The 27,776-nt window shown below is 37.8% G+C and overlaps 1 protein-coding gene across 1 annotated transcript; it reads right to left on the bottom strand.

The window, feature by feature from the left end:
• Positions 1 to 2,794: 2,794 nt before the first annotated feature.
• Positions 2,795 to 27,629, bottom strand: LOC134654209 (serine/threonine-protein phosphatase 2A catalytic subunit beta isoform). Its single transcript, XM_063509674.1, has 8 exons — positions 27,361 to 27,629; positions 17,034 to 17,243; positions 11,969 to 12,142; positions 10,341 to 10,471; positions 6,731 to 6,916; positions 4,998 to 5,051; positions 4,373 to 4,452; positions 2,795 to 2,882 (listed from the first exon to the last, which is right to left on the bottom strand). The coding sequence occupies exons 1-7, from the start codon at positions 27,460 to 27,462 to the stop codon at positions 4,380 to 4,382; spliced, it is 930 nt and encodes a 309-aa protein (XP_063365744.1). The 5' UTR covers positions 27,463 to 27,629; the 3' UTR covers positions 2,795 to 2,882; positions 4,373 to 4,379.
• Between the last annotated feature and the right edge of the window lie 147 nt (positions 27,630 to 27,776).

The raw sequence follows: 27,776 nt of genomic DNA, 5'->3' as shown, positions 1-27,776 counted from the left end.
CTAGTAGTCCGATTCAAAGAAATCTCGCCTAAGAAACGTACATATTTCGAATGCGCCCAGAATCGAACGCAAGAACGTAGTTTACGTGAAAATTCATTTCATCCAGTCTATGTGTAAAACAAAGTCCATAATATATTAAAATTTACTATCAAATTACATTCATTCAATAGTTAAAATATAAAAGTAGTAGACTAAAAACAAAAGATATAAAATGGACTCCACGAGGTTTTGATCTACAGTAACCTACTTTTGCAAAAATTATATAAACATAGTATTATGTCGCGACACGACGATCTCAATGGGTCACAAGCATGGGGTGTGAGGCGTCACCAGAGACTCATGGTGGTATGTCCATAATGCCGGCCCGCGGTCAATGGTGACTGTCGACGGTGGCGAAATAAAACGACTGTGATAGCAAATGCACGCTGTTTAATGAGGTCTAAGTGTCTGATACATAGTGTACATACAATAGGTCCGGACAGGTTATAATGAACATACCAGCATAGGCTGCCGCGGGGCGAGACGCCGAATATATAGACACAAGTACAGGAATTATGCTACAACTAACCGACCGCGAGTCGTCAGCGTCTGCGGCCTACGGGGTTATTCCCACTAGTTATCACCAAGTTGTTACCAGTGGTAACTACTGGGAATTTTTTTTCACACCTTTTACCACTGGTAACTACTGGGAAAAATAATTCCCAGTAGTTACCACCAAAATTTTGTTAGAGTTAAATACTAATAAAAACAGTATACAAATAGTATAGTTTAAATAAAGAGTGATTTAATATAGTCGATTAGAGTTTTAGTAAACTGCCTTAAAAGTGACCTAACCTATTGAAACAGTTTAACCAGTACTAGTACAAAAACTATAATATATGTAAGGAAAAATTTAATAATCCATTTAGATTATTTTTCAAGTGATTGTATTAGGTAATTAAAAATCACTCTATATTCATACTATACTATTTATACTGTTTTTATTAGTATTTAACTCTTAACAAAATTTTGGTGGTAACTACTGGGAATAAAAATTCCCAGTAGTTACCACCAAACCGAGTTGGTGATAACTACTGGGAATTATTTTTCCCAGTAGTTACCAGTGGTAAAACGTGGGAAAAAAATTCCCAGTAGTTACCACTGGTAACAACTTGGTGGTAACTAGTGGGAATAACCCACTAACTTCAATTAACAAAATTCGCCGCGTTTCCATACTGATCATTACTAGAACAGCCGTTTTTACAGAAATCCCTACACAAAGCTTGTAGCTGTAGTGGGTCGGAGACGTGCGGGACGAGACGCGGTGAACCTTCATGCTCATGCGGCCGTCGGGCGCGGGGACGACGGGGAACTAACACTCAATAATTCTGACAACGGAACTAAACCAACTACGCGCCGATACACATTTTTTCTTCCTCGCCGTGAAAATGAAAACGTCAAATGGAACACTTGAATTTTGAAAAAAGAACAAATGAGTATACTATTATAAAATATCTTAATGTGGGGCACGTTTCCACTGGCAAGTTTTAGGCGAGACACGCGAGGAAACTAGACGACCACGTGCAAGTCAGTTGCTTAAATAGCAAGAATAAGAGATACATGTGCGAACGGACGACACTCATTCAAGGAAAGACTAATTTAGTACTTCCATTTGACGCATAGTTTACTTACAGAACAATATTAAATGCCGACGTTTTTTAAGCGATTCACTACACATATTGTTAATTCAGGGAGGTCCTAGACATCGGATCGCCGAAGAGGGGAACCACGCCGCATCAGAAATATCGCGTAACACTTAACAGTAAAAAAACATATAATTACCGCTACATAATAACCTAAGTTTCCGTCGCGGGACGTTTCACCTCCTCGAGCGATACCGAACGTGCGATGTTAAGTTCCAAGCCGCGTTCGAGGGCGTTAATGTTTAGGCCGACGCGTAAGGTGGGATCAAACGGTTAATTTTTTGTTAATTTTCTAGTTTCATTATTCATCTTTCACTCAAAGTGACACGTCTGAACATAAAATGAACCAAAAGCGAAAAATGAATTAATTAGTGAAAGAATCCAACAATGTTGGATATTTTCATTCGGTTTCACTCGCACTCCGAATGAACAAAAAATGAATAGTGTGAACACAGAAATGAACATTCATTCGCATTATGCATATTTTTCTCGAATTCTGTGGGTATACCAGAATCTAGCTAGACAAAGATTACAATTTGGAGTTTTATTCGGCTAGGTATACTGTCCCTCATTAAAGTGTTTTCTTTCGCTATTAACGGACCTACTAATAGTAGGTAGAAGCTCTTCAAAATTATTTTTAGTCATCCGCTAATTATTGCAATACGATTCCGGATCTTTATCGGCTATTAGTTCTCTCTGCAATGTTTTTGAGGCTCTAAATAAATTTCATCTTGCGATCCAAGGTAGCACACAGCACCGGCGGCGCCGACGCTTTCGCACAACTTCATTCGACGCCACAGTGAACGAAAATAAAAAATGAATAATCTTTGCAGCAGTCGTGTGAACGTGAAATGAAACATTCACTCAAGTGAACATTCATCCGAGTGAACCGTCTGATCCCACCTTTACGGGTGCGCCGCACCGGCCTCGTTTACTAACGACTACTGCCCTCGTGTGTTCCGTGTCGTGTTGTCGGGTGTGTGTTCTCCGGGTGTGTGGTGTGCGGGGAGGGTGGGGAGGGGTGGTGTCAGACGGAGGCGAGCCAGGAGGCGACGCGCGCGAGGCCGCGCAGACGGCGCGCGGCGCGGGCCACGTGCGCGCGCGCCGCGCGCCGAGCGCGAGCGCGCGCCCGCTTCACCCCGCCCCCGCCACCCCCGCTGACGCCCACACCGCCGCCCGACTGCTTGATGTGCGCCTCCGCTGCAAACCAAAAATAACTTCATTAATACGTCGTCCCTCTGACCCGCCGGTGACGATCCCCCGCGTATGTCGACAGACCGGTCGCGAAATGAAGAAATTAAGATAGCCGGAAGAAGATTGTTTCCCGGATAAAATTAAGTGTCAAACATCCGTGAAGCCCGATCACAAATTAGAAGTCGGAAACGAACATAGTCTGATTTAATCCCATCCCAGTCATTATACGTATTACAAATTAAAGATATGTTATTGATACGGTTTTAACACCCCCTGGCACTGATTAAAGTAACCGACTTGGTTTCACATTACATCTCAAAACTTTTTTGTAGTAGAAGCGTTGCGAGACTTGCACCTTTTTACATGTAATGTTTTTGATGGGATTTCTTTTTCTGCTCTCAATGGTGACATTTCTGAACCAAAAAATCTAAATCGAACTCATTCTTTAAGCTATTCTTATACAAAAACCATCCAAAAGTGTACCAGCTCAATCAACCTGACCACAAACCCGTCAAATCACCCATAAATATGACAACATAATGGGAAGTATGTATAAAAAAGTTAGGCAGTTTTTTGAAACCTAACAAAAAGGAATCACCCATAAATGACATCACACGAATTTCGTGCTTTTTTAACCCCTCCCCGCCTCCTTGTCACATTCCACAATCTCCCGTTTTTTCGAGGTTTGTAATTATTTTAACTCACATTTATAGACATATCCATAGAGAAAATTTATTCAATTACCTTTATTTACCGACGTTTCGACACAGGTTTCACTGGTCATGGTCGCGGCTAACTGATGTCCCAGCAAAATGTCAAAACAGAAATTTGTGCAACTACCCGTCTATAAATGTGAGTTAATATGTGTTCAAAACGCGAAGGTTTTAAATATTATATTGTAATTATTTTATATTTAAAAACTTCATCATAGGTATATCACAAATAGTGTACCTTTCTGATGGTAGTAAAATTTTTCATACAATATCTCTTACTGAAAATTAAATATATGTTTACATAAATATGGTTTAGCCTATGCAATTTCTAACACTGATTTTGCAGTAAAAGCCGATGTTATAATTTTTTTACCATTTTTCCCAGAATCAGCAAACAATTACGTGAGCCGTGACATATGTATACTTGGTCAAACAATTCTTGTCAATAAAAAGGCGCGAAATTCAAATTTTCTATGGGCCGATATCCCTTCGCGCCTACATTTTACAAATTTGCCGCCTTTTTCTACTGATAAGATCTGCTTGACCAAGTATATATTCATTTCAGTAAAAGGAAAAAAAAAACATGCAAAGAAGGGATAAACGTGACGTAATTAATGGATGACCCCAAAGAAAAAATGTAGCCAAACTAAAAATTTACCTACTTTCAAGATAAAAAATAAAATTTCAACAAACAATACTGTTTCCTAAAAACCAATACTGCTTCAATTTTCCTTAAAATAACTCTAATCCTATTACATGTTTGTAAAATGTCAAAACACTTACGTGCAGCCTACATGAAGTAATCGGGCGTTCGCCGTGTGACGTGGGGCTCGCCGCGCCGCGGGGCCGGGTCGAACTGAAGGCTGCAAACACACACGAGTCAGCACACACACGCACACAACACACACGTCTACCGACACACACGATGGCTCATAAACTTCAATATCCATTATGTAATCGATGTAATCGATAGGAATTTGATCACCATAATCAAATTCGCGTCATCACTTTGCGCTTATAATCATTCCGTTCTGGTAAAACCAGTTTGATATAAATAAATTTAAGTTATGTTAATGAGGTTATAGTGAACATTATCACAGGTCACAACTGGATATCACTTTATTAAATATTATATTTTTTTAAAGAGTGAACATAACTATAAGAAAACATTAATCATTTTACAATCTCCATCTATATACGAAAGGTACATGTTCATATTCATATTACAAACGGAGACAATTAGAACAACACCCAAGAATTTGTAACCTATCAAGTTACCCCGTTCAGCTTATGTGTTAATACCACCTAAGTACCTACTGGAAAATTTAGATTCAATTATATCTGTCAAAAACCATACTTATCAGCAAAATTACCCAATAAGCAATCAGTATTAACAGTAGATACTTACAATGAGTACTTAAGCGCGTCATCCAATTCCATAATGGCGGCTTGGTTACCGCACCTGCAACAAACACATCGTCAGCCATTGTGACGCGCGCTAGGTAAACATCGGGCTTGGACAATCGATTATAGTAGATGTACGGTTAATATTATGGAACGGCCGTTAGCGTCTAGAAAGAAATAAGTAAGTAAATCAAAATAGATAAGGATTACAAGTCTAATATGTTCTAGTTGTGAGTATCAGGAGATTTATTCTGATTTTTCAAGCTTCATAATATAATGGCTTCATGAACATTAACTGTTGTAGTTGTAGTAGTAGTACCAGGGATCGGATACCGGTATTTTTTGTATGGGAACGGAAACGGTATTTTTTCGTTCTTTGCTAATTACTTCATTTCAAATTGGGCAATCTAATAATACGAAGTCGTTACGTAAACACACAACTGAGTCCTACATTTCGAGTATAAAATAATTCGAAAAATATGGTTATTTCGATGTTTTTGCAAAAAACCGGTTCCGATCCCTGAGTAGTACATCGGAAGAAAAACATTTACGCCAAATAAAACAATTGTATTGATTAAAACACTCTTTCCAGTTTCACCTTTTCACTTTTCAACTCTTAGATACTTTTAAAGACAATCTTTATTAAATGGTAAAACCGTAAAAATCTACAAGATTAGACAAAACCATCATCAATTGAAGGGTACACGGAAAGAACATGTCTAGTCACTTTTTTCGGAAAATGAGATTATTATCTCAAAATGAAGAGCTCTTAATGAACTATTAGTTATATCTTTTGCTACCACTGTATAATAAATGTAATACAACTATTTTTTAGTTAAATAATACCGGGTCACGGAATTACCATACGTATTGACATTGTTCTAAATTTATAAACCGCGATTACTCAAAATGTTACTGAAGTGACTAGACATGTTCTTTCCGTGCACCCTTCAATTATGAACATCTTAAAAGACGGTTTGAACTACATATATAATAAAATATACTAGTTCCTATGCCGTCTTAGTGGAGATTAGGGTCTTAACCTTAACATACTTCTTTAAATTTCCTGACACATGTAAACAAGTCTCCTAACTATGTTAACCTTAACCCGAATGAAGGTTGAGGGAGGCGATGGCTGAGATACGCGTCGTACTCGTGAACGGGTGCTGTTTGTGGAGACGGGTCTGTTTAAGCTAACACGAATATATTTAGTAACTTTATTTTTTAATTTAATTGCAGTGAGACGCCTCATTCGGTTCTCGTATGTTTTTTTTTTCTCGTAATGTGTTAATCATACAGGATTGTGACTCTTGGAGACCCTATACATCTTTAAGGATAATTTGATAAACTATGTTATTTTTTAGTTCTGACACTTAGAGACATTTACACCTCTAAATAAGTTTAGATTTTTTTTTCCATGTATCTGTTTTGTTTTTATTTTAATATTATTATTATAGTTTTTTTATGTAATTCGACATTAAGAGACCTTATACATCTCTAAGTAATTGTATTACGTTAGTTTGATTTGGTAGTTGTAGTTGTATTTAATAATTGTTGATGTATAATTATTATTATTTTGCTTGTATGTAAATTCAATGTTGACATGTAAAAGTGCCCTTGTGGCCTATTTGCTGAATAAATGTTGAAGTTGAAGTTGAACTTAACAAAAAGCAATAGAAAAATGTCCAACGAGTATCGAAAACCTAACAAGCCTAATAAAGGGCCCAATAGACTCACCTATAGCAGTAGTTGGGCGCTGAGAATATAGTGACGACGTTCCGGTCGTGGCACCAGTTGTAGCCCTCCATGACAAGCTGGTGGGCGCGCGAGACCAGCGTCAGGCCGTTGCTGTGGTTGAACGTCTCCGAGATGTCCTGCCCGAACGTGTAGCCGGCACCGCGAGGCGATATGCCCCATCCGCCTCTGCAAAGAAACACTGAATTAGCACAGTATAATAAAGAGTGAATGATGATGATCCTTCCGGCCGATTTCGGCCATGGCGACCACTACGACTCCTAGTTTGCTCGGCGCTCGTGCGCCCGAAGATGGCTGACGTAGCCGATCTTCGAGGTGAACTCCCGCGCACATTGAGGGCACGTGAGGACACCAGCCACGTAGTGGTAGTTAATGGGAGCAGGCTGGCGCGTTTTCAGCTCGTCACGCTTAGCGTCGAGGTCAACTTTACGTTGCTCCTCGAAATCGCGCACTTTGTCCTGCACCAGCCTGCGCCACTCAGGACGCTGTGCTGCCAAACCTTCCCACTGAGAGGGCTCGATTTTGCACCTTTTCATGTGTCGCTTCTGAACATCTTTGTATCGGAGGAGTTGTCCGCCAAGTTTCCGCTTACCCTCCTCTAGTTCAGAATAAAAGATGCGCTTCGCCACTCTCTCTTCCGCCATACGTGATACGTGACCGCACCACCGAAGCTGCCGACGCATTAGGTAAGCCTCTATTCCACCGACTAAAGAGTACTAGCGTATAGTATGGACACTCCCTCCCGTTGAAAGTGCCGCCCACCCGCTCTCGGTTACCTCACAGTTAACCTACAATGTCTTATCTCACTCACACAAGCATGGTACGCGTTCACCGACACGAGCTTAGGCTGTGTGCGTAGGAACGCGTTTGTTTCATACATTTGATCGCCAGTGTCCGAGGTGTGGAATTAGTATCGTGGAAACTATTGTTAATCTCTACTTCTTTCTCGTTCCCTCGTTGCTGTGGATCACGGCCAAACGTCATGTCTCTCTCTTATTCATTTCCGCAAGGATCGTGACCAAATGTCTTGTTTGTTGACAAATTGAGCGCTGGATAAAAACTACAGTCAAAAACGGGCTGCCATTTATTGATAATATGTAATATAGCTGGTCAACCAAATCTTGTCAGTAAAAAAAGGCGCGAAATTCAAATTTTCTATGGGACGATATCCCTTCGCGCCTACATTTTTCAAAATTGCCGCCTTTTTCTACTGTCAAGATCTGGTTGACCAAGTATATGTACATAGTGAAAATGATGTTGCACGATCAATTATTTAACACCTCATCTCTACTAACTCCCACTTCGAAATGTCAACGAAAGAACTCCCAAGCGTTTTTGATTTTTCATGCATTTAAAATCGTGACAGTGGGAAGCAAGAGGTAACTTTTCACCCGAGGCAATACCGTCTATATAATTATTCTAAAGAGTTTCCACACTATACATATGACTAACAGAAAATGATTTCATTACTTTTATTAAGGAAAACTATATTTAATTGAGCTAAACGCATGGTTTATTGCTGCATAATCAACATAATTATACTGAAATAACTACGCACCTCTCCTATTCAATGAGGTAAGTTTGGTTCCTATTGTTCAACTTTGCAGTGCTCTGATATAATATCTTGCAGTTTATTTCTTATTGTGACGATTAACATAGGTACGACACTTTCTCAGAATCCGCACACAGACTATAATTAGTCGGCACGATTAAGCGATTAGTAGTGTAATTGCGTCGGATATAAGGAACCGGAGTTTTCCAGTGAAAACCACTGGTTGGACAATGTGCACCAACATACGTCTTATATGGAATAGGTACCCAAAGATGCTAATTATCATAATGAGTCACCGTAGTGCAAACGAGTGCAGCGTTAATGAGACTGAGGGTACTGGGATTTGTATTGTAATTATGATGAAATCAGGTGTTATCAAGTTACTTATTGAAGCAACTGCGCCTAATTTGACAGGGTTTTGTTCAATGTTCAACAAATATTACTAAAATATGTCACTCTATTATCTCTACAATGTTCACAAAACTCATTTTTTAAAGTGCTTTCAAAACGAAGCTTGTGCTATTTTCCGTTTTAATTATACACAATTTCGTCCGATGTTGCAAAATTGTCTCACTACCAAGAAAACCAATGAGTCTTGCAGAAACGATTAAATGCAAAGGTCGAAGGTGAACACAATTAAATAAGTACTATCAACCACAATTAGCGCGTTATCGCAAAAATAACTGCATTGGCAGGATCAACAAACTCAGCATAAAAAAATCAATACAATGCTTTGATCACGCTATCTTATCAGCCAGGGCGAGACACAACAGCACAATCTCGAGGGCTTTATCATGGTTAATTAGTACGCGGAAGATTTACGCCCTTGGCTTGTACTATTTCATTCACGGCAGTTCAAATGTAGGTACTTATTAAGTTTAGGAATACCCAAGATAACCTCCAATATGGAGGTTTTCAATCCAATATGGCATGTATTGATAACATTTGGCCTCCGAGTAATTCACCTAGACGTTAGACGTGTCAGATCAGAATGTATTTGTTTTAGTCATGACAAGGATTTCCTTGAATCACGCGAAAAATAAGGCATTTTTCATCACTACATAGTATAAAACAAAGTCGCTTCCCGCTGTCTGTCTGTATGTATGCTTAGATCTTTAAAACTACGTAACGGATTTTGATGCGGTTTTTTTAATAGACCGATTCAAGAGGAAGGTTTATGTATAATTTGTTAACCCGTGCGAAGCCGGGGCGGGTCGCTAGTAATTAATATTTCAAAGTAAATTTGTTTGATAGAAATTTGGTATATCGATTGATCGTAGAACAAGCGTCGAAGTAACTTAATGGGATCGTATGTCAATTGTTGTTTCGATTATCATCTAATTATAATAAATAATAATGATGCGTCTTCGCAGTGTATTTATAGATGTGATTTATTGTCTCATTGATTTACCCTAACTCCGTAAATCGACATAAACGTTGCCTCTGAAATAGTTAACAATTTAGAAATACAAAAATAGAGGTTGGTAAACATTTAATATCACTAATTTTAGCCCATTTCTAAGCTATCTTCTACTAGACTAGAGAACCACCACGCAACTACTTTCATTATTTGCAGCCTCAAGTCGCCCACTGCCGAGCATAGATAGGCCTATAAGATAGCTTCGTCTACGCCCCTTATGCCGGTCCTGGGCTAGTCTCATCCAGAAGTGCCCCGCGGTTTTCCGATTACTTTACCACCACCATCAACCACCTAATATAATAATATTGCGGGTATTAGATTTGCTCAGGACCGGGACGAGTGGCATACTAGAAGAGAGGCTGAACAGTCGGCGATAAAGGGCTGACATGATGATGATGATGATGATAGGTCAAGAGCAGTGTTGGCCGAAACGTTAATGCAATTGAAAATGTTGGCCATTAACCATTATAAATTGAACCGTAAACTGTAATCATCCGTTACGGTTTAAGGTTCAATTTATAATGGTTAATGGCCAACATTTTCAATTGCATTAACGTTTCGGCCAACACTGGTCAAGAGATAGAATTATGATACCCCTGATGCTATGTGACGTGTCGTACCTGTCGTCGGGGTCGCTCCACAGCAGGTCGCACATGGGCCCCTCGTGCGGCACCTCCTGCAGGCGGTCCAGCGCGCGGATGTGGTCCAGCGTGTCGATGGACGGGCTGAGACCGCCGTGGAGGCAGAAGATCTGCAATTAGAGCGCCATTGTTTATTTGCTCTAGAGACTAGACATAATACTGCTGTAAGCTGACTTTTTTGTAACATAACTGTGAACATTTTATTTGCATTGAGACGTTAATATTTGGTATTTTTCCGCCAGCGCTACCTTATGATTGGACAATATCGCTATTAGCAAGACTGTCTATGGCATAGAGAAAAAAATACATAGAGTGTTCACTCCATATATCAGTTTTAGTACCAAAAAGACTATTAGCATCTAGCATCGAGTAGCGGAACTATCAGTACTGCTACTTGACAATAGATGTAGCACCGACCGGAAAGTCTTATGCTGTCGAGATAAGACAGTACTGATAGTTCCGCTACTCGATGCTAGATGTAGACACTGAAATTAATAGTCTGAACTGATGTATGGAGTGAGCACTCTTGTCTTACTATTTTCTCTATGGTCTATGGTATCTAGTACGAAAATAATGTTTACATCTAGATAGGTTAATATACTCGTATCTTTTTGCAAGCGCGAAAAGACATTTCATTAAAATGTAAAGGGGAATCTAGCGGTTTTTACCCGAAAATATGTTGATTTGCACACATACATAAGACGGCTTAATCATTCCGGGCGAAAGGAACGACGCTAGCAGTGTGTACCTGACTGAACTGGTATAATTTCGCTGAAGGTCTCTGTGTGTAAATCCTCGAATAAGTTGCACCTAGCAGTCTGTCAAGTGTCACCATCAAAACGTTGCTCAATTTAATGGGGTTGGCCGGTCGAAGTATTAAGCAGATGCAGTATAGCTTGCCCTGTTATTCCCTAGAATTGTGTAAAATTTTTGTTTTTTTAATGCTCTGGATTGGGCTGGCCTTTAAGCCAAATCTCATTAAGGGCTGGCCTTTAAGCCAAATCTCATAGAAAAAGGGGCAAGCCATGATGGCGCCATCTATGCAAACCAGTTGCCAACCCCATTGCATGGGAAGTTTCATAGTTCTCTGCAGTGTCTTTACTACTTTTATAACTAACACGGGACTTAATCGCGTAAGACTTACGTTTATTTATGGCCTGACGTTTCGAACGTAACGTTACGTTCGTTGTCACAGGCAGACTGGCGAGGAATTAATTGTATCAACATCTTGCTGCGCGGGTTTTGCGAACTACCCGCAGTTGATCTTGATTATTCACTTGTACGCTAGGGTTGTCACTTTGCCTACACAGAACACTCACGACATCCGATGGTGTGAGATGGTGGTACAGACAATCCAACCTCTAGACATAGCATAGTCGCGCTACCCCCTCTGCCACACATACGGTAGCGTTACTCCATCTTCGAGTCAATCCCGTGCCGTGATTGGTCCGTGTCTTTGAACGGACCAATCTCGGCACGGGATTCGCTCACCTCGTCCCCCCGCACCCCTTATTTTTGGCAGCATCGGTTTCATGAAAGAATTGGCCTAAGCTCAGTTTAGAGGTTGGATTGTCAGTGGATGGTGGTGTATCTACTAGTTTCCGTACCTGTCCGTCGACGAGCGCGGTGAGCGGCAGGAAGTCGAAGAGGTCGGTGAAGTGCTTCCACACGGAGGCGTTCCCGTACTTGCGCAGGCACTCGTCGTAGAACCCGTACACTTGCGTGATCTGGCGCGACTCGTGGTTGCCGCGCAGGATCGTTATTCTCTCGCGGTAGCGCACCTGCAACCAATGTATTAAGGTTTTACAATGTGAAGGTTTTAGAATACACTGTATGCGATGTTCAACTTTAAGTTCGAATATCGCCAAGTTATTAAATGAAGTATCCTTCAAAAAATGTCGATCCTTATTTTCAAATATAAATATAATTAATTAATTACATACATCATATAATTTCTTTTTTTTTAATAAAAACTAAAAATATGATTATTTTCTAAATGAAAATCTGTATCTGAATCTAAAAAAACGTAACAGTTTTTACGTCATAAATAAGATTGTATATTACACATAACTTTGGTTAGCCGTAATTTTTATTTATATAACATTACGCAATTGTGTAAATAAAGTTTTTGTCATATAATTGTATAAACCACAAATAAATAAACTAATAAACATTGTATTATATGACATGACATCACAGCACGATATACCCTATAAAGAGCAGTCTAATTCCGTCCCAATAAATGAGTACGACTACAATACAATTTTCACGCTCTGCGAAACAATAATAGGCACGCATTTGTACTTTTCAATTTCAATGTCACGCCTATCTTTTTATGAAAATCTACATAATCACATTGCCGATTCAGCTACTTACGCAGTGGGTCACCGCCTGCTACATTTAAACGGTACATCAACGTCATTGTTCATTCATCGATCCGTTGCGTTAAGGTCCAACAGACATGCGAAAATAACCTTTAGCTAATTTTAATCAACCCAAAAGGGAAAAACAAAGGTGCGGTCGAACGTAAATAAACAATTTCGGGCGCTAATGTAACGGTATGAATGTGTTTGAAAGAGATAAAGAGTGATGTCAACACAGTTATCTGAGATAAGGGATAAGAAAGCGAGTTTCCTCTCACGTATGCCGAGAATCGTTGGTACAGTCGCCATCAGATATATCGGAGCGGCCAAGGTGCCCACAAATATCTGAGCACGCCTCTATTGTCAAGGCGTTAAGCGCTTGTTGACACCTTGGCCGCTCCGATAATATCTGATGGCGACTGTACAATGAGTATAATGCCCCGGGTGTTATCAGAACACCATAGACTAGGAATCCTCTAGACGGAGTTTAGAGCAATTATTTCATGCTGCCAAAAATACGGGGATGCGGGGGGACGAGGTGAGCGAATCCCGTGCCGTGATTGGTCCGTTCAAAGACACGGACCAATCACGGCACGGGATTCTGACACTGACTCGAAGATGGAGCAAAACTACCGTATATAGTGGCAGAGGGGGTAGCTTTACTATGCTCAGTCTAGAGGATGTCTTGTCTGTGCAGAACACACAGCTTTTTTCTTCTTGTTAGTGCCAGTAAACTCGGGGTTTGTCTGAACTAGAGTAATTAATTCAGGTTAATAGTAATCAGTGAAAAAGGGTACAAGTCTCGGGCGGCGCAGGAGTATAAGGTTGTAAGTTCCACGTAACACTTATGCCCTCTTAGACCTATAAAGGTACGCGAGACTTGTACCCTTTTTCACTAGGGCCACAGTTTTGCATCTTACTTAACTTTGAACTTTGTTAATGTTAATTGTCAGTGAATAATCAAGGGCAAAGGACTGACCAGTGAGTCAGTTTCCGCATAAAATACACATTACGAACGATAGGAAACGGAAATTTATTCGAAGATGCTTTACTTGTTATTTTTCTAGAGTACCCTGGTGACGAAGCGCCGTAATATTTGCGGTCTCGTCCGCCTAATTTGAATATTAATGTATATTTGCAAGTAATAAACGCTTAAAGGCCATACGGCGGGCATCCACCATCCATGTGAGGACGTACATTTCGCTGAACACAGCTAATTAAAGTGCACACACGACCTAACTGAATGTTACCCAAGTTAGCAAAAAGGTCGAATAAATGTCGAGATCGGCTGGGAATAGTTGGAGCACAGCTGTTTCGCGTCGTACACAAAGAGCGTGAGAAAACAAGCGCGCATCAAAGTAAAAAGAGGATGCAATGACAACTGTAGTTCAATTACAACCAAACATCGTTAAAAGTACTGACGTAAGAGTCGGGACAGATTTAGCTTTAGTGTAGACTAGCGACCCGGCCCGGCTTCGCATGGGTTAACAAATTCTACATAAACCTTCCTCTTGAATCACTCTGTACTCTCTGTAGATCTATTAAAAACGCATCAAAATCCGTTGCATAGTTTTAAAGATCTAAGCATACATGGGGACAGACAGCGGGAAGCGACTTTGTTTTATTTATACTATGTAGTGAAGACGGATAAACTGTAAAATCAGTAACTTGACAGTTTTTAATTTTGTTTGTTTGAGTAGATATTAATCAATTCAATATTGGTACTTTGGTAGTCAATACAATTATCTAATTATATTTCTTATTTCTTTGTATGCGTATCCTGTATCTACTAAATGTTCATCCTATTCGAGATTTACGAAGATATAATAAATAGTTCTTTAACGTGAATAATCATATTATGAAGGATAGACTAGTTCGACATGTGAGAACATTCACTTGGGTATCAAACGTTCAAACAACAATAACAACCATCTGGCGCTTCCGTCTATAGGTAATGAGTATTAATGACAACACGAAAAAATGAAAATCGATTAAACACTACGGCACGATTAATCAGCAAAGTGATATATGTAATTCATTAGCTTCATATAATTATTGATTTGTTATATAATTTATTGGTCTATTTGTGAGGATAATGGACTTATTATAGACATAATAAAATTATAATGGTCATTGTCATTACTGTCATTAACCAAATGCATGGAAGAAAATAGAAAATTCAGAAATAATCAATATTCGGATGTTTCTTCCAAAACGATAAGTTGTCTGCATCTGTCCAACCTCATTTACTGTAGGTAGGTACAGTCAGCATCAAATAGATAGTGACGGTCAAATGGCCAAATATTTCACATTTTTATGGTATCAATGTGTTGTGGTACTTGGCCCACTTTGGTCGTCTCTATATATGTATTTGATGCTGACCTGAAAACAAGTAAATTACTAGATTGTCCATAAACATTGTGTTATTAAATCAATACTTTATCTTCTTTTTATTACATGATTAATCACATCATAACATCGGTTCAGGTAAATACCCTGTTTCGGGCGCGGTGCATTCACCATGCCATGCGAAAAGCGACATCCTTTGAAGTAAGGTTTAATTTCGCTCTCTAGCGACACACAGATTGACGTGACATTTTCTATGCGATGAATCGCGAACAATTGTCTCATGTTGACTGACACTTCAGATACCTAATTACACTTCCTAGACGAAAGCTCGGCAAAACAGTGGCTCGCGAGACTCTTATTTGATTTGAGTATCCCACTGCTAGGCATCTCCCTTTGATTTAAATGACTCCCGGTTTAGTTAAATTTGCCGACCCCTAGAGGCCTAAAGTTCATAATTTTCTATAGTAAAATAGTTTCATAAGCACCTATTCAAAATATTCAAAGGCGGCAAGATAAGATGCAAGTCGTTGTGTTGATAACAGTCACGCACAGCGCACAGGACGTTACTTACTATTTCTAAATATGCGCCATATTTTTAAGTCATAAAATCTGGTATAATTCGGATTAATCGAGTGTGATGTTTGACGCTATTTCGAGGCTTATCTGTACGGCTCTGTTACGAAAAATTACAGTTCATTGCCGCCCAGCCAAACAAGAAATCCGCGCCAGGCCACAAAAACTTCGTCATATAAAGCTGTAGTACCACGATCCCGACTATCGGGTCGTTCGGCCTGGGAACGAAAACATAAATAAAATACCCGATAGTCGGGTTTTCGGCATTGAATGTGTTAAATTAAGATATAATTAACGAACAACGCTTTAAATGCAAGTTCCTAAATCCTAAAGCAAAATAGTTGACAGCCTTGAGAACCTAAAAAAGTATATTAAATTTAGTGCTTGTTCTTCGGTATACGAATACAATAACAGTTTTCACAAAAAAATATGGTTAGAATTATTTGTACAATGTTTTAGCGTGATTTTGATAACTATGTCATGATATGATAATGACGACTTCCGATAATAGAATGGAGGACATTATGTTCAGATCAGGAAGATGATAAAGACAAATTATGCAGATTTAAAACCTACGTAATCTAATCTACCTATCTTGTTGCTGAACTGAACTGTATGATATGCAGCATAGCTGCTCAAATGTTCTCAAATCTGGTAGTATTTCTTGCAGCATGATCTTTTGGCATCAGCAAGATTGAAATGGTTTACAACCTTTAGAATAATGACTTTACCCTCTGATGAGTCTGATGTCTCGTGCTGAGTGAGTTCGCTTGCTTTGGATTTGTAACATTACCTTGGCTGTCGACACTGCAGTGTAGGTGTAGGTAGTGGTCGCCGACCGCCTCAGTGGCCTATGAACAAGTAGTTGGTGTCCGTGGACAGTCCGCCGATGCGGAACAGTTCCATCTAGTCGTGGAACAGTTGGAACACTGACCTTAAGTGCAACCAGCAATGTGACAGTCTCGACGCTGTAGTACCCGCGCCCGCGGTCGACGTACTCCCCCATGAACAGGTAGTTCGTGTCCGGGGACCGTCCGCCGATGCGGAACAGTTTCATCTAGTCGTGGAACAGTTGGAACACTGACCTTAAGTGCAACCAGCAATGTGACAGTCTCGACGCTGTAGTACCCGCGCCCGCGGTCGACGTACTCCCCCATGAACAGGTAGTTCGTGTCCGGGGACCGTCCGCCGATGCGGAACAGTTTCATCTAGTCGTGGAACAGTTGGAACACTGACCTTAAGTGCAACCAGCAATGTGACAGTCTCGACGCTGTAGTACCCGCGCCCGCGGTCGACGTACTCCCCCATGAACAGGTAGTTCGTGTCCGGGGACCGTCCGCCGATGCGGAACAGTTTCATCTAGTCGTGGAACAGTTGGAACACTGACCTTAAGTGCAACCAGCAATGTGACAGTCTCGACGCTGTAGTACCCGCGGTCGACATAGTCCCCCATGAACAGGTAGTTGGTGTCCGGGGAGCGCCCGCCGATGCGGAACAGTTCCATCAGGTCGTGGAACTGCCCGTGCACGTCGCCGCATACGGTAACGGGGCATTTCACCTCCTGGACGTTGGATTCCTTAGTCAGAATCTCTTTTGCCTGTAAAAGAAATGGAGGTTGGGTAAAATTGTACGTACGTAGGTATGTATTAACGTGTAGCCATACAATTAAAAGTTAATATTTTTCTTGTTGTTTGGCTTTATATGTACCCCATATTTCGCGAGAACGTAAACCGTCAAACACAAGTTGCGTGTCGCCTTCACGTTTGTGTACTTCTGTAAACTCAAATCTAGCGTTTCAGGTCGCGTATGTGACTTTTATTGGATACAAAACATCTTTTCTACATGTTCGAAATAGCACAATAACTGACCTCACAACTCTTTGTCACGCGATATGGCCATTTCATCTCTTTCTATTTTCTACAGTTTGAGAGAGTGGGTAGTTTGCGTGTCGAGCAAACAAAACGAGCCCTTCTCGAAGAAAGGCTGTTGTTTCAAATGTATATTAATGTAATTATGTTGTAAGCGTAACGAAACATATGAGGCACGCCGTGCAATTGGATTAGTCTGTCCTTTTGAACTTCCAAAGAAAACAAACCATTCACTTCTAGGGTGGTTTTATAAGAAAATCATGACTTTTATTATATATTTTTTATGACTTAAAGTGGAATACTCTACCAGTTTATTGAAACTAACATTCACAAACATCGAGTCCTTAATCAAATCAAAGTAAGTAAAGGATAAAGGGCGTTTTCTAAAATAAATATCGAAAACCTGATTCTTTCAAATCTGGACGTTCTTGGGCTCATTCTACTAAGAATCGACAGCATTCCCCATTTTGCCATTAAAAAAAGATGTCCATTCCATTACGTCACGTTTTATTATGAGAAAATTTATCACTTGTATGGACGTGACGTTGTGGAATGTACAATTTTCATACAAATTTTTGGGACAAGTTTTTTTTATCATCAGGATTGAATATGCTAGTAATTCTGAGTTGAAAGAACCCAAAAACACCAAGATCTGTTATAATCGGGTTTTCAATATTTATTTTAGAAAACGCCCTAATAGATAATTTTGAAATCGTACGCGCCGCATCGCGTGTCAAGAAGACATAATCATGATCAAGTACAAATAGGTATCCCAGTAAAATAAATCTAATTCCTTTTCAAGGGTACACCGCGAGTCCGCGACCCTAGAGTTCAGTGGCTTCAGAACATTAACCTCGGGGTTGTGGGTGACGAAACAAAAGCCCGATTATAGGTAGATTGGATGACATCCGGAATCTCACCCTCCGGGGAACCATTTATCGAGTGGAACGATTCCGACAATCCGAATGACATTGCCATTATGATAAATGATAAATATGGAGAGACTACGCATCGTACCTAATACCTAAAATCCAAAGGTCAATCAATTAGTTTTTCAAAAAAGTACCTGCTTTAGTAATATGTAATCAGGTTATGAAGATACACATATTACAGAAATAAGATCGGGAGTTCTTAACCGGCAAAGAGAGTAGTAGGCAAGCGTGAGATGAAAAATGCGAGCGCGAAAAGCTTTACATAAAAAAAAGCGGCCAAGTGCGAGTTGGTCTCGCCCATGAAGGGTTCCGTATTTAGGGGATTTATGACGTATTAAAAAAAACTACTTACTAGATCTCGTTCAAACCAATTTTCGGTGGAAGTTTGCATGGTAATGTACATCATATATTTTTTTTAGTTTTATCATTCTCTTATTTTAGAAGTTACGGGGGGGGGGGGGGACACATTTTACCACTTTGGAAGTATCTCTCGCGCAAACTATTCAGTTTAGAAAAAAATGATATTAGAAACCTCAATATCATTTTTGAAGATCTAACCTTAGATACCCCACACGTATGGGTTTGATGAAAAAAATTTTTTGGGTTCAGTTCTAAGTATAGGGAACCCCCAAAATTTATTGTTTTTTTTTTCTATTTTTGTGTGAAAATCTTAATGCGGTTCAGAGAATACATCTACTTACCAAGTTTCAACAGTATAGTCCTTATAGTTTCGGAAAAAAGTGGCTGTGACATACGGACGGACAGGCAGACAGACATGACATGACGAATCCATATGGGCTCCGTTTTTTGCCATTTGGCTACGGAACCCTAAAAACAGATATTTTTGTCTGTCACCACCACAAAATTGAATGGGATGGGGCCAAAATGCTTAATTGGCCGAAACTTACTTTTTCTTTTAATAGACCGTAAAAAAAAATCACCTAACAAGCTCTCTAGAATTTTTTGCACGATATCAGCAAGTTTTTACTCAATACTCATAGTCATAATTAGTATTTTGATAGTAGAAATACTCAACAAAGACCAACAAGCACGTAGACATTGAGACGTAGAGGCAGCAAAAATTACCAATCAAAAATTACCAATCAAAAATTACTATCTTTCTGTGTCGTAAATAAGAGAACAACAATAATTTTAGCGAATATTGTCGTGTGTTGTTGTCATTTTCGTTGCTATATAAACACTGAAAGCTACAAATTGGTTGCCTACGATGTAGATAGTTAAGTTTGCCGAGGACAATTGCGTAAGTGGCGTGTAAACAAACTCAAGTATATTGCAATAACCTTCCATGTACTTACAATTATCTTTAAGGGGAAAATTTTAAAAATCTTTCTAATACTATAGTTCAACTCAATCCAACAAGTAAATTTTAGGGCAGTTTTTGTACTTTTCTTTTCATTAAAATTGAACTTAGTGTGCTATTTGCAAAAAACTTGAATACTACAATTACGTAATTTGGGATTTGTAAGAATAATATAGCCGATAAAGAAAATTAACTAATATTAGTAATTAGGTCAACAAGAAACAGCTAAATGAAATATTACAAAATGGGTAATAAAATTATTAAACTATTAAGTATGTACTTAAATTAGTCTACTTTAAACCGTCTCACAAAATCTGGCTAAAGAGATATCTGATAATTGCCAACTTTACACTTGTACTATAATACAACGGAAACACATTTATCAAACATTTTGATTGTTGGACAAACCAGTAATTGTCCAATTATTGTCACTTCAGCTGATGTCAAATTAATAGTCTGGCGTTAAATTAAACACAAGTCGTCTCCTTCACGATTTTCGTAGACATCTCTTCTAAATACCTAAAACTGGTATGGATGTGTTCCTCGTGGTCTCTAGAATACGAATTGACCGGTTTTAGTTTATGGAGAGGGGGACGTGTCGATAAAAAGGGGGGGAATGTGGGCGGCCGACCAGCATTGATATTTGTTCACATCTTGAGTCCTATGGGACCGATCGGTTCGTTTCAGGTGTCGTTTGAAAGAGTATTAAACGTGCTATTATTGCTTCATAATAACTGTAGTCGTTTAGAAAATATTTTAAAATATATGATTTTTTACCGTGCATGGATGGCAAAAGTACTGACAAAACATGCGTCTAACTCAATAAATTATAACTTTACCGCAATTAATGTTATTACAAAATATACGAGAAATTTCATTAGCTTTCTAAAAACATAAGGTTTATTGGTGTATGGTATTATATAACCATGTAATGATGAATTTTGTTCAGCATGGGTCACTACGCACCGTCACGTAAATGGCGGGCGACCGACCACAACTGTTCATTGTTTCTCGGGTTCTATTTTACTGATCAATTGGTGATGCATACCATTAGAAAGAATGTTAAATGTACAATAATTGGTTTCTAATAACCGTAGTCATAACTGTAGTCATTTACAAAATAATTGAAAATATATGATTTTTACCGTGCATGGACATAAGTACTGGTAAAACATGCTTCTAACTCAATAGATTATAACATTACCGCAATAAATATTTTCAAAATATACGGGAAACTTTATGAGCTATCCAAAAATATAAGTTTTATTGCTTTATAATGTTGTATAACTAAGTAATCATGAATTTTGTTCAGCATGGGTACTGTGCACCGTCACGTAAATGGAGCCCGGCCATCGTTGAGTTTTCATTATATTTCAGGTTCTATTTTTCTGATACATGGTGGATACCATTTGCAAGCATATTAAATTTTCTGTGAATACTCGATTGTTTGAAATCTGAGGCCCAAAATAACCATTTTAAAAATATTAAAGAAAATGTTTAATTTTTACCTTAGAGGTTTGCTTAGTGACTGAAATAATTTGAGAAAGAGATAATGTAGTAAATATAGCGTGAAATTTTTAGAGTTAAATCAGCAAACTATTTATTAACTTTCCAAAAATATTGTTTAGTTACCGTACAACTATAAACATATATGTAGGTATGCCAGGACCAATTTCGCCAAGCAAGCAAACACACGGCGCGGCGAGCGCCTGGTAGACCAGCAGCATTCTATTATTGTTTGACAGTACATTTTATAATGTAGGTATCCAAAATGATAAAATATCGATATAAATGATGGTTTGTTTGTTTTGTTTTTTTATCACAGGAAACTTAAGTATAGTTTGACTCTTTTGACAAAAGCCCAGTTCTAGGTTCATAACATCGTTAAGTTCGTAGCTTTCATGATTGCAAAACCACTGCATATGAAGTACTTAATATCTGTGTTGTTATTTGACTCACGCGTCTACACGTAAAACGTTTTCAAACCCACTCCGTAGTTAATAATTTAAAATCACCTTTTTAGTGAGATCTGAGGCTTGTGGCGTTAAAGAGATATTTGTCGCCGCACGCTCCAGGATGCAAAATAAGTGACTACTATTTGAGTAGCAGCGTAAGTATGTCCACATAATAACTATCCGTGAAGTCCGGTTTTAAGTATAGTAATAGTAAGATAAGGTCAATATTGAGTAAACTATCTATATTATATTTATTTACTATTTTATTTTACGGTCTAATTTATAGTTTTTGCTTACCTATTGATTCATTGGCGTTTGGCATTGTAGTTTTAGCTTGTAAGTATGACTCTATTGACAGTTATAAGATGTACTACGGTATTTAAATAACGCTCGTCTGTAACTACATGATCTTAGATCTATAATAGCGACTCATAACTTCTCTGTTCGACTGTAAGTCATACAAGAGAGTTAAGTAGCGATTGCGATATAAAAAGCTATAAGTAGAAGGCTTTATCACACGTTTAGAACCTTAAGTGCAAATTGCAGATTATTACTCATATAGATGTTAAGGGTGTTCAATTCACTTTGAGCTATAAGCTATAATACTAGCAGCTTAACATGCAATATAGCGCCCAAAACAGCTACTGTAGATCTTAAATCTTTAGATGAACCTTTTAAACACTTTTATCTCACCAGAGCCTGTAAACTGTAAACTAAGACTATAGATGTAGCTATTCTAGAGCCAGGCTGTCTTTAGGTAAGAAAATAGGTACTGCTAAGTGTCGCCTAATTGTTTGTTGGGATTTATATGACGGTGCGCAGTGACCCATGCTGAACAAAATTCATTATTACTTGGTTATATAATATCTTACACCAATAAATCTTATGTTTTTGGAAAGATAATGAAATGTCTCGTATATTTTGTAAATACATTAATTGCGATAAAGTTATAATTTATTAAGTTAGAACCATGTTTTAGCAGTACTTATGTGCATGCACGGTAAAAAATCATGTTTTCAATTATTTTGAAAATGACTAAAGTTATGACTACAGTTATTGAAAACCAATTATAGTACGTTTAATATTCTTTCAAATGGTATCTATCACGAACTGATCAATAAAATAAAACCCGAGAAATAATGAAAAGTTGACACCGATCTCCTGCCATTTACGTGACGGCGCTTAGTGACCCATGTTGAACAAAATTCGTAATTACTTGGTTATATAATATCATACACCAAAAAAACTTATATTTTTGGAAAGCTAATGAAATTTCACGTACATTTTGTAAGAATATTATTGGAGTAAAGTTATAATTTATTGAGTTAGACGCATATTTTATCAGTACTTATGCCATCCATGCACGGTAAAAAAATCAAATATTTTAAAATATTTTGTAAATTACTAAAGTTATGACTACGGCTATTAGAAACCATTTATTGTACGTTTAATAACCTTTCAAATGGTACCTATCAGCAATTGATCAATAAAATAGAACCCGAGAAATAATGAAAAGTTTACGTCGGTCGCCCGCCATTTACGTGACGGTGCGTAGTGACCCATGCTGAACAAAATTCGTTATTAATTGGTTATATAATATCATACGCCAATAAAACTTATGTTTTTGGTAAGCTAATGAAATGTCTCGTATATTTTGTAATAAAATAATTGCGGTATTGTTGTAATTTATTGAGTTAGGCGCATATTTAATCAGTACTTATGCCATCCATGCACGGTATAAAATCAAATATTTTAAAATATTTTGTAAACGACTACAGTTATGACTACGGTTATTATGAAACAATAATAGCACGTTTAATACTCTTTCAAACGACACCTCACACGAACCGATCGGTCCCATAGGACTCAAGATGTGAACAAATATCAATAACGGTCGGCCGCCATCTTTGCCCCCCTTTTTTTCGACCCGTCCCCCACTCCATAAACTAAAACCGGTCATTTCGTATTCTAGAGATCACGAGGAACACATCCATACCAGTTTTAGGTATTTAGAAGAGATGTCGACGACTTTTCTCGAAACAGGCCGATTTCCACCTGTCTATAAGGTTACCACTTGTCCTGACAGACTTGATTGCCTCAATTCAATCACTGCTCGACTCCAAGGTCAATTTGAAAGATTATCCTGGATAACTATCACACTAGTTTCAAAACGGTTTGTGTAAATTTGACTTGCCATTTTTGACTAATAATAAAGTATGTAAACTTAAAATAAAATTCAAATTTTATTTACGTCAATTCTACTGTAACAGGACCAATAAATTGAACCGTAGGCTGTACTCCTAAAACTAACCAACATTTGTTGAGCGACTTATATAACTTTAAAGAATTCACAATTTTAAAAGTTGTGTTTATAAAAAGTTTTATCGTTTGAGGAGTGGACTCCTCAAACGGATATATGTTTTAATAATAACTAGCGACCCGCCCCAGTTTCGCACGGGTTAACAAATTATACATAAACCTTCCTCTTGAATCACTCTATCTATTAAAAAAACCGCATCAAAATCCATTGCGTAGTTTTAAAGATCTAAACATACAGACAGACAGACAGCGGGAAGCGACTTTGTTTTATACTATGTAGTGATAACACATGTTGCAAGGATGTATGTTGCAAGTATAAATGTTAATGAAGGAGCCTTTTATTTTTTAATTCATCTGTGAATGCAGCCCACACATTTTGACCATATTGCATTCATATGAGTTGTCTTATCAAGCTAATGTCATCCTGCCCCGTGTTATGTTGGTAATTGACAATGTTGGCAAATTAATATAGAACAAAATATATAGATTTTTATATTGTTGTAGGTTGTGTGTATTGAAACTCATCAAGGGTATTTTTTTGTATAGGCTAACAAGTACAGTCAGCAGCAGAAGTTAAATGATCTTGACGAACTTTATTGTTAAGAGAATAATAGTGTCAATGTAATTTTGAACGCCTCGCCCACTTAAAAACTTCTTCTGCTGACTCTACTATAGCTAGGACCGTGATGAGCCTTAGAAGGATATAATTTATTAAATATTTCTGGAATAGTTATCTAATAACATTATCTGCCAGCATTATATGCAAAGCAGTCATGTTATAATTAGAACATTAATTACAAGAATTACGCAATCATACCCACTGCTTAAGTTACACACAATAATTTAAATGCAACTATAATCAAGATTGTTTACCTAACAAGTCTCCTATCATGTCTCCTATCATGTCATTGATTTCATTATCAAGATATAAGCTATTGCACAAGTATCTTTAGCAGGGACAGATGTAAAAACAAAAGCATAAGACATATTTCTGATTAAAGTATTAAACCCTGTGTTAATAATAGTCAATATGTGGCCCACAATAAATGGACTCGCCGGAAGATCAGCGCCGACTCTCGGGTCAGCATTAGGGCTTGCAATTCGAATATTCGAATATTCGAATTTGTCGAATATTCGACCTGTTTTGATATTCGAATATTCGGCCGCTCAGGTTTCGAATATTCGAATATTTTTTATTACTATAAAAAAATCTATGTCATCCGCTGTAGTTACAGTTTCTGTGTGTTTTACGGGTATTTACAGTGAATTAGGAACGGTAGGTACCCAAATACGAAGGAATTAATATTTTTACTGTATTCCTCTCGATAGACTTCGTGAATACAGTGAAACCTAACTCAATTTAAAAGAAAACGAAATCAAAAAGTATGTTATTTTTACGGTGCGTAAGTTTTAAGTTAAAGGGTCATTCTGTTTATTCAGTACATACGTTAACGCGCTACGTCGCGCAAAAATACGCTACGTTAAGCGAATTTTTGAAGTCTAAACCTTGCCACTTATCGCAATTCTCAAATTTAATCATACCAAACCTGCCCAACTTGGTAATCTAACCATGCACCTTTAGCTGACGAATAATCCACCCAGTACTCAACTAACTTTTTCCCTTAAATATTCCAATATTATATAATTAGCCGACCATTAGGAATAATAACTTGCCAAAACAAATAAAGTCAATAAAGATTCAAAATACAATGAAATTAAAGGCCTTTTTACAGGCCTCTGAGTGATTACAAGTTAATTTAAATCGGAAAATAATTACCCACTAAAAAAAATATCTTACATACCTAGGTGTTTGGATGGTTAAAGTTATATTATTTCACGCAACGACGCATTTATAATAAGTTTTATCTAGAAATATTAAATACGTCTAATTTTGGCGTTTTACTTGTTTTTATAAATGTGGGCATCTTATAAATAGTAGGATGATAAAATCTAGTCAATTAAGTGGATTTCTGCCAAATATCATTAGTTTTAGCAATATGTGTAAAAAGCTTTTGAATAAAACGATAATAAACCGATTTGTCGTTCCTTTTCTTATTTTTTATAATATATTTTATAATATTCGAATAATTATTCGAATATTCGAATACGTCGTCAGAAAAAGTCGAATATTCGAATATCTGAAAGTTTCGAATATTTGCAAGCCCTAGTCAGCATTATGCTGAGGCGAGCCCATTTCGTGGTAAACAATATGTAATTATGAATTTATAACCTTTATCATGTTACTTTTGTATGTTTAACTAGTTTATCACGAAAAATAAATGATTTATTTATGATTTATTTATTTATTTATATATGTATAGTCATTAAATCTGCCTTCATCTTAACCTCCTAAGCTTCATTGCCCTAGCTATATACATATCCTAGCTATGTTTAATAGGTTTAAATTTCATAAGCAAATTTTGGATTTTTCATTTAAATGCCTCTGTGCCTTAGGAGGATAATACTTCATATAGCTAAAAACAGAGTAAAAGAGTAAGAAGTCTTTTAAACTTATGTTTACTGACTACAGATTAAAAACAAAGTTTTCAACAATCTATAGCCCACAACGCTCATGTCTAGTCAAAAATAAACAAAGGTAGATAAAGATAACAAATTTTTTCATATAATTTTGGTCACAAGTAAAACCTTGTCAGTTTAAAATTTCAAACATCATTATATAGAATTAGAGCAAGTTCAAAAGATACTGCTTAATGAAGTCCAAGCCAACTAAACATTTAAAGACCAACCATATTTTAGTGGTATCAAACTTTATCTGACAACATAAACTGTTTTACAATACTTATCGTTAAAAATAATCTAAAATCAGTTTTAATATTACCTACTTGCATCATTCTACCTATTATTTCTACCCCCTCAATAAGAAATTAATGAAATGTGACTGAATAATACCTTATCAGAAAACTAAACAGAAAAACCATTTTTGATCCGCGAATTAACAAATAGCCAGCATCATTTCCGCAGGTTGTCTAAAAATATCCTGTCCAATTTGGCTATATTACACTGGAAGGATAGATAGCTGGGTGTGGTGCCGTAGCTAGGTGAGCATCCTACGTCTTATCACTCCCTCGAGAAGCGGCGACGACCAGGCAACCCTCCGCAACTCTAAACAGACAATTAGCTCCCCACGGATAGCCCCCGCTTCCACTAATGTCGGTATGCGTTATTGTTACTACTTCATGTAGGTATATGAATCATACGGCATACAGGCTTCGATCGAGCGTGTAACTTCACAACACTTCCAAAAACATACGCAAAACAAATTCTTACACATAAAATATGACTAACAAAGCTACATTACCTTGTCGCATAACGTTTTGACTTGATTTTCTGTCAATTGCTTGCATTCGTTTAGCTGCTCTATCCATTGATCCAATTCCTTTAGCGCCGCCTTGTCCTCCATACTTGTGGTTTGTGAAATTAACGTACAAGACGTTAAATTAGGTTTGAAAAGTGTCTTATCTTTTAAGCGTACACAAAACCATGCGAATAAACTATTTTTCACTATACCGAGAAAATTGACTACGGCGGACACTTACAAAATGGCGTACCACTGGCGTGACGTCAGTTATTACGAAGGAGCTATTCATACGTTACAGAACGATCCGACCAACGCATAATCAGCAAATCAATACTAACAACAAAGTTTGTAAAATAGTCTGTTAAGCCATTTCCGTCAGTAGAAAAAAGGAGCAAATTTAAAAATGTATGTGCCAT

The sequence above is a fragment of the Cydia amplana genome, chromosome 14 (genome assembly GCF_948474715.1).
Source record: "Cydia amplana chromosome 14, ilCydAmpl1.1, whole genome shotgun sequence".
NCBI classification, from domain to species: Eukaryota; Metazoa; Arthropoda; class Insecta; order Lepidoptera; family Tortricidae; genus Cydia; species Cydia amplana.
The sequence above is the reverse complement of the archived record's forward strand: the minus strand, read 5'-3'. Positions and strand labels throughout refer to the sequence as shown.

What these genes read in the sequence shown, in the direction of transcription:
- LOC134654209 (XM_063509674.1), bottom strand. Translation starts at nt 27,462, where the DNA reads ATGGAGGACAAGGCGGCGCTAAAGGAATTGGATCAATGGATAGAGCAG. An exon ending in CATTGCTGGTTGCACTTAAG is followed by an intron (nt 12,143 to 17,033) that starts GTCAGTGTTCCA and finishes CATTGGTTGCAG; the next exon opens with GTGCGCTACCGCGAGAGAAT. An exon ending in GCGCCCAACTACTGCTATAG is followed by an intron (nt 5,052 to 6,730) that starts GTGAGTCTATTG and finishes TGTTTGTTGCAG; the next exon opens with GTGCGGTAACCAAGCCGCCA.